The 8,432-nt window shown below is 32.9% G+C and overlaps 1 protein-coding gene across 5 annotated transcripts; it reads right to left on the bottom strand.

The window, feature by feature from the left end:
- Window positions 1-1,392: 1,392 nt before the first annotated feature.
- On the bottom strand, window positions 1,393-5,973 carry LOC103501006 (protein WVD2-like 2). 5 transcript variants are annotated; one of them, XM_051081819.1, is made up of 7 exons: window positions 5,711-5,973; window positions 3,605-4,088; window positions 2,813-2,898; window positions 2,631-2,715; window positions 2,460-2,531; window positions 2,004-2,114; window positions 1,393-1,869 (listed from the first exon to the last, which is right to left on the bottom strand). In XM_051081819.1, exons 2-7 carry the CDS (start codon window positions 4,082-4,084, stop codon window positions 1,582-1,584), a joined length of 1,122 nt encoding a protein of 373 aa, XP_050937776.1. In that variant the 5' UTR covers window positions 4,085-4,088; window positions 5,711-5,973; the 3' UTR covers window positions 1,393-1,581. The 5 variants fall into 5 exon arrangements, with proteins under 5 accessions (XP_050937776.1, XP_050937775.1, XP_008462704.1 ...); XM_051081818.1 differs by having other exon boundaries at window positions 5,424-5,873; XM_008464482.3 differs by lacking the exon at window positions 5,711-5,973 and adding an exon at window positions 4,721-4,839.
- Between the last annotated feature and the right edge of the window lie 2,459 nt (window positions 5,974-8,432).

The raw sequence follows: 8,432 nt of genomic DNA, 5'->3' as shown, positions 1-8,432 counted from the left end.
CTCACTTGAGAATTATTTGCTTTGTTGACATTTTTACCCTTAATCTCAAATTAATTCATTTTAATTAATTAATTAATCAATATTTTGATAATAACAAACTTAGATTTTATTTATTAACAATTTTAGTTTTTTAAAGCGACTAATATGTAAAGCTTAAAATTACAAATTCAAAACACAATTCGAATTGCCCAAAACGGAGCTCAAACGACCTCTACAAGATATATGACTTTTGATGTCTGTTGAAGAATCAAAATAGACAATGTCGATTTCTAAAATGTGGGTGTTTCATATTAGTTTTAAACCTACGTTGAAGACTAAGTTACAATGTCGATTTAAAAGGGCATTAAAGTCTTGGAATGCTTAAATTATTTAAGGCTAATATTGGACATATATACAAAGTTAAAAAAGCTTTTCCCCTTCTTTAAAGTGTTACCGCCACCCCTAATTCTCCTTTCTTCTTCATGAAAACCAGCATTCCACACCGCACTCCGCTTGCGCTGCCGCCCAATCCCCCTCTACGACCTTGCCTGAAGCCCCACGGCACGTCAACTCGTGTTGCTGACCCTCCAAACCATGCCGCTCGTGCGGGCTTGTGTGTTTGAAAATTCACTTGCTTAGTTTCAGTCTTTAGTTTACATTGGCATTGCTCCGTATGTGAATAATGAATATCCCATATTTTTCAAAATAATTTAGTTGAACCTACCAATGGAAACACGAGAATTGGTCTGGAATTTATTGTTACATGATTTATTATTTTTCATGTTGCTTTGGTAAAATCTGTTTGTATTTAATTTTTTTGTATTGTGATGTTGGCCGTAGAAGTTTATGGTGATTTATGTAGTGTATTAGATGTATCTAAATTTGTTGTGCTGGTAAAAAAGTAAAAAATTGTTTTAGTTTGTGCATATTTTCTGTTTTCCCTTCCATTTCTGTTAAATATATCAGTAAGCTATACATTTTTATTTGAAGAATTCCTTCACAATAACAAGTTTCAAAATTCAATTTGATAACACATTTATTAGTTCCAATGTTCTTTGTCTACTAAGAACAGATACAACAGAAAAGAACGAGATCAGTTTATATTAGAATATCCATGTGGATGGATTCAAAAGTTGTCAGGAGATTAAATCTAAATTTAAAAATAAAATTGGGTGTCAAACAATGAATACCAGTCTTAGCAAAACCTGTGAAACAAACTGATCCTTCTTAACATTCGAGAAGTGACATTCAAAATCTAACTTCGACTAGCAACCCGAAATCTTTAGCATAAAGATTTTGCGACAAAGAAACCATACATTGATGCTATTCTATTTCTCTTGTGCTATCTTCTCTCAACTGTGAAATCTTCCCAAAAAGGAAAAAAAAAATAGTAGTAATCAGACACACACTCTCTAAACACAACTAGTAAGCTATTTGTCAGTACAAATCATAACTACAAAACATTTACAAATTTCATATTACCAAAATCCAGTTAAAACTGAAAACAAAAAGGACAACTCCTTTTAGAAATATCCATTTGGCAACAATAACAAATACAAGATGAAGAACCCTTTTTTCTCAAGTCAGATAAAACTCCTAACTTCATGACTGAACTGCTATATTCAAATTGCTTCTCTGCTCAGGAATCTTAGCACCACTTGTTTTTGTTGTCTCCTTATTCTCTTTCACCCTGCTACCGCTATTCCGACCGCTGATTAGCCCCTTTGTTTTTGCAGTTGTCATAACATTAGTCGGGTCTGTTCTGATACTTCCAAGGCTGTGTCGTTTCACTCGACCACATTCTTTTCCCTTCTCTATATTTGAGTTAACTGCATCGCCGCAGCTCCTTCTTCTGGTAAAATTCGGTGACTTGGGTCGTGTCAGTGGCAGCTGCAACGACCAACATGTAGAAGCTAAAGGTTAAGAATTCTTACAAAAAAGGACTGGGTTGTTACTTAAAGATTTAGTAATGAGTTGATGATTCTTGGAGTAGAAGGAAGAGAGACTGATTATGAAACTCTCACCTTTTTGAGTTCAACTTTGGGTGGGGGTCCCTCATAGTAGAAAGTAGGCACAGGGTTTGCTTTGATGATTAAGCTCTTCCTCAGTTGCTTGATGGCTGCTTCTTGCTCTTCCTATCAAATCACATCATGAAGTGTTTTTCCTTTTCAGTGCTAATAACAGATTCTAACAGTTTCTTCCACAATCATTTAAAGATGAATCTAACACAAGCAATCACAGAAGAGAAATGGAGAAAAATGGTTTGGAAATATATTCTCTTCCTTATACGTTGGACTTCGTGAATCAGATTTAATACCGGAGGCTACTGCTTAAGTGTGACACGTTAAGAATAGACATAGAAAAGTATATGTGAAATAACCGATCACTCTTACGGTTTTGGGTTTAATGGAAATTTAACGAAATGATCTTGTTGGAAAAGTCGGACAAAGATATAGAAGTCTGGAAGTGAAGGAAGATACCTTTGTTCTGGCTTCATATTGGCTTTTCTCTGCCTGCAAAGCTTGGTGTTTCTCTTCCAACTTTTGGTAAAACTGGAAAATAAAGAATTAAGATCACAGGCATTTAGCAATTTAACTATGTTTATTTGTAACATTATGAATATTTGCAATAAGCAATGTCAATTAAATTACCTCCTTCCTTCTCTCGGCACGACTAGCTGATCGAAAAGTTGGAGCAACACCGACGGTTACCTTAGATTTCACAGAAGTAGCAACACTTAACATGGCTAAGGACCATACAAGCCAAAAAAGAGGTGTAAACAATTTACAATGTGAAAATGCAAATATATATATTTGGTTGTGAATGAGGATACGAGGAAGTGATGGACCAATTATCTTCTTCATCGTGGTATTTTTTATCCAGCTGCACGTGCTTCCTTAACGAAGGAGGTGAATTTGGCTGTAAACAAGAAAACATTTTTTACCGTTAATCATCACTGCCAAACTGTTTCATTCTAGCTTTACTGACGAAAACTCATTTGCAATCGTACAATTACATAATTAATTATTGATTTCCCACAAAGTAAAATAGTAAAGCGTTAGAATATTAGCACTATTATGTTAGTAACTACATGAGAAATCTTGGATATATACTGAGTGAGTGAGGGGGCAAGGTAGAACACAGAGTCATTTTGGGAGAGTCCAAGGTCCTCGAAAGAGGTGCTACGAGAAAAGGGCCAGTTCCATCCACCAATGGTAAGACGACCATAGTTTAAAGAAATATAGTATAGAATTAGGAAAAGAACCAAATAAGAGATGGAAATTAACAGAAAAAAAATAACAATATGAGAAATAAAATTGCAAAATCCCAACTTCAAGTGGCCTGAGCTCACCCGAAACAGAACTACTCTCCAAATTGTACCCACCCTTAAACCCAAAAGACAGCTCAGTCATTTAATAAGGGTCGGCCTAGAAAAATTGGGTCAGCCTAGGAAAATCGAGTACAGCATTTATTACTGCACATGATATGGTATAAGTCTTGAAGCAAAATGAAATAGAGAAGAAAGCCATTTCTTTCTTACTTCAATTCTTTGGTCTCAAAAAGTAAAAACAAACAAATCCCCAGGTTAACCAAATATAGGAAGCCAATTATGAATATTAATTACCTGAGAGTTCTTCTTAGCACTAGGAGATTGCAGATTCGGTGAAATGTTGACACCAGTGGTGCTAGTTGCATCGTTTCCAATATTATGTGCGCACGGACCACGCTTTTCAGTTTCCAATGTAAACGGCTGAGGAACAGTGTATTGCCCCTTCATATTTCCTGGAGATTTTGATCCAAGAGGGCTCGACTTCTTGTACTCACCAAACTTTTCAACTCGAGACTTCTCATATTTCTCCTCACCATCAACATTAGTGCTTTTGATACTTAAAACCTCTACCTTCTCATCATATTTTTCAATGATCAAGTTTTCTTCAGTACATTCCTTTACTTCATAGTCCTTGGCCTCCATGTTTCTACCAGGAACTCTCGGTGCTACATGAACTATGTCATGGTGAGCAACTCTCGGCGCAACATGTACCATGTCATGAGCAACACCATTTGGCTTTTGTACGACTGCTACAGCACTTGGCTCCCTCCCCATGATCCTGAGAAGGCGATCAGTTAAACACAGTTCCAGCCAGGTACTAGGGTGAAAGTGAATCTTTCCAAAACTTTAGATCCAAGGACATAAAATTTTAAAGTATAGGGAAAAGAAGAAGAGAACAACACATGCGAAGAATTCATGTACTAAACTAAGATTTAAAGAAACAAAATGACTTGAATAGAGGAATACAGAGAAATTAGGGGAGATGGAGATATCAGAAAATCTCTATACAAAATCTCCAAACAAACAAACTAAAGCATGAGATAAAAATAAACAAGGTTATTTGTAAATTCAGCAACCATATGACCAAATACATATAATAGGGAAATTCAGAAAAACTAGAACAATAGAACATAAATAAAACGAAATTTTCCATTATTATAGCAAAAATGGACTTCTCCAAGCTCAATTCTTGATAGCTGAGATGAAGAAACGCCAAGGCTTAAAGAAGACGAAATCTAAAGACCAGAACCTTAATTCTCTGTTATTTTATTGTTAAGAAACCTACAAACAACTTGGGATGTGAAAGAGAAACAACAGCATCCAAAAAGGTAAAAAATAAAAAAACAATAGAAATAAAATAATACCAAGAAAAAGGAGGACATATATCATTAGAAATGGCCAAAGACTTACTGATAGAAGAAAGAATTCAAAGTGAGTTTCGAAGGAAAGAAGAAAACTGAAATCCTAATGAAACAAACAAAAGGTAAAGCTATCTTTAAAAGACATCATTAAGTCAAATAAACCAACCGACCACTCTTAATGGAAAATGAAAGGCCACAAAGTCCACAAAGAACACCTTTAATCCTTTGACCAAAACAAAAGGCTAAACATTCAAATATTATTCATTGTCCACCACTAACTTTCAAAAGGCAAGAGAAACCAATCAAAGAGAGACCAAAATTATAATCGTAATTCAAATCTACAAGAGAAAAAAAAAACCCAAGAACATAGAGACAAACATCATATAATAACAAGATCATATTTGAGCAAGAACTCCAGAAATTTTCAAAAACCCCAGATAAACTAAAAATTTGAACCAAAACAACAGAGAGAGAAAGACCCCACCAAGAGAACAGAGATAAACATGAAATAGGAAGGAAATTTGAGTCACATTTTACCAATAACCCCAAAAATCTCCAAATAAACCCAGAGGGACCAAAAATTAGAACATAAAAAACTAAGAGAGTAAAAAACCCACCAAGAAAACAAGGACAAATATCAAATAGAACCAAAATTAGATTCACATTTGAGCAAGAAGAACTCCAAAAATCTTCAAATAAAACTAGAAGGACCAGAAATTAAAACATAAACAGCAGAAAGAGCAGAAACCCACCACGAACATAGATCCAAAAATGAAGTAGTACAAGAATTTCAGCCACATTAGAGCAAAAATTCCAAGAGAGACCAAAATTAGAAGTAAAATAGAGAGGTAGAGCGAAAACCCAGCAAGAAAACAGAGGGAAACAACAAGCAGAGAGGGTGAAAGCTGAAAATGAAGAGGAAAGAAGAAGAGGAAATGAAATTGAGAGGAGGCATCCATTCCATTACAAAGAGCTGAAAAAGCAAAGTAAAGATCGAAACACAGAGATTTGAGGAGGAAAAAGAAGAAAAATTAGACACCTGAAAAATGAAAGGAGATAATGTGGAAGATTGGGTAGCAGTTGTTGCTCGATCTGACAAGATCTTCAAGCTAAACCCTCTCTCTCTTCTCACTATGAATCCCCTCTCCTCTTCCTCCCCCACTCTGAATAACAAGACAAACTAAAATGGAAAAAGAAAAAAGAAATGCTCTTACCTTTTCTTTTCTTTTCTTTTTTTTTTTTTTTCTTTAATATTGTAATTTCTCGAGGAGATTAGAATAGTGAGGTGCTCTAAAAACTGTCCTTTGGGTGTTGAACCCTCGGCGGTAATAGCTTCCATTTATATCAAATTTTCAAAATTATATTTATATATATATATATATATATATATATATATTTTTTTTTTTTTTTTTTTTGGTTTGAGAATTCTTATGATTTACAAACTCTAAAATCTAAATTTCAAAACCTTTTATCTATACTTTCTATTTTTTGTTTAATTCTTAATTTTCAAATCATTATAGTTTTTTTCTTTTTGTTTAATTTGGTCTTTAAATTCTGATATGCCTGATTTTTACCCTATTTCTACTAATCATTCTCTTTCGGTTTCTTTTATGAGAACATTTATTAATGGACTTTCAAAATTATAATTAATTCAGATTTCTTGTTCTTATTACTATTAAAAATTAATCTCCTTTCAAATTTATTTATACACACCAACATCACACACCTATAGTTATTTAATAAACAAAATTGTGTCTAACACCCTGAAACTAAAAATTAAATCAAATTTGAATTCAAATCTCAACGATTAACATGGCTAATCATCTCATCTTTTTGTTCTTTTCTTTTAACAATACAATAAAATAATAGTTTTCTTTCTCAAGCATTGGCGACGTTGAATATTTAACCAAATTTTAGAAACAAAAACAACCTTTTGAAAGTCAATTTATTTAATTTTAACTTGGTTTTTCAAACAATTAATATAATATAGATAACAAATAAAGAAAATTCAAGATAAAAGTAAACTTAAATTTTTTTTAAAAAAAAAACTAAACAATTAGAGAATGAGGTGTTTTAGAAATTGAAAAGATAAAAGATGATATGAGTTTATAATTGGTATTATGGATAGAGGATAGAAGAGAAATTGGGGAATTAAATACAAATTTTGTGGGGTTTGGGGAGGTAAGTAACGGCGGGGCGTTAAGGTTTTAACGGTGGGAATTTTGAAAGAGAGTGGAGGCAATGGGAAGGAAGGAAAAGAAAGAAGAATGTTGTTGGGAACGTGGGGACCCACCCTACGAATGTCAAATTGCTCACAATCCACATTTGTTTGGAGAACCCCTCTTTTTCCTTTTATTCCCCTACACAAAACAATCTTCTTCTTCTGCTTTCTTCTTCTTCTTTTCTTTTCTTTTCTTTTCCACATATATCAATTTATACCTCCTAAATTTTTTACTTTCCATCCATTAAATTCTCTAACTAATAATTATATCTATTTAAACTATAAATTTTAGTAAATGTATCGATCTTTATCATTCTCTACGTTGCTTTTAATCAATATTATATGAAACTTACTATTACAATTATCTTTGAAACTATTTATGCATTAATTTGATTTTTTAAAATACATTATTATTTTAATAAATAATGATAAAAGTGGAGAAGAAAAATATTTGACAAAATTAGGTGCTAAAATTGTGGATCTGCTCCACGATTTTCATCTATTTGACACCATTTCTCAATCGTTTACTTTGAACTGTCACATCAAAGGAAGAAATCATGGACCTAAAATTTTCATCTAAGATATAAAAAGCTTTCTACCTTTTATGTTTTAAGGAAGACATTGGTTTACTGGTTTTTTGCTATTAATATGATGATTCTTCATTTTATGTTGTCTTAGGTTCAATTCTCTACGGTATGGATTTTTTTTTTTTTTTTTTTTTTTGCAACTTAACTTTTTTTCAAACTAACATAATTGAACTAAAGACATCAGATGAGGCATATTGACCATTGATAACAGAAAACCATTAGGCCAATGGCTTCTTTAATATTTAAACTCAGTGGGATGTTGCGCCATGTGGATGGAAATATTGATTTCACACCTATTTTTGTCAATATTTTCACTTTTCTCTATTTTTTACATTTATTTATATTTTACGTTATTTTTATAATAAATTTGCTCATGACCCTGTTTTTGTCACTTCTTTAAACAAGTATATTGGTCTTAGAATTAACCCCATTAATTTTCATACATGTGTAGACTTGTTTGTTTTGTAAAGTACACGATAAAAGTGAAGGCATTGATGGTTTCTCTCTTGTTGATTGGTTTTGAGATGGAGTCACATACTATCTAATAATCTCACTCTTTTCCAACATGGACGGCCTTCCTCTGATTAATCACTCTATCATTGTTTGTGGGAATTTTCTATTATATCATTGTGCTTATGAGTTTAGTATCCATGCTCTTTGGTATCACAAAGGAAGTAAACACTTATAGTCTCTCCAACCTCTTAATCTTCCCCTTTGCTACATGTGATATTTTGACATATTTTTTATTCTATAAGGCCTATGAGATTTTGACCTTAGTAGATATCATGATATTTCTTACTCATTGCTTTTGTAATTTCGTGCATGACTCAACATTTTTTCCTCAATTAGCATCTCCTCCTAAGTATGACCCTATTTAGTGACCATTGAACTTATTCATATCACTTGACTATTAGGGTGTTCACTCGTAATATTTTGGTCCTCCTTTTATCCTT

Source organism: Cucumis melo, chromosome 2 (assembly GCF_025177605.1).
Source record: "Cucumis melo cultivar AY chromosome 2, USDA_Cmelo_AY_1.0, whole genome shotgun sequence".
Lineage (NCBI taxonomy): Eukaryota > Viridiplantae > Streptophyta > Magnoliopsida > Cucurbitales > Cucurbitaceae > Cucumis > Cucumis melo.
The sequence above is the reverse complement of the archived record's forward strand: the minus strand, read 5'-3'. Positions and strand labels throughout refer to the sequence as shown.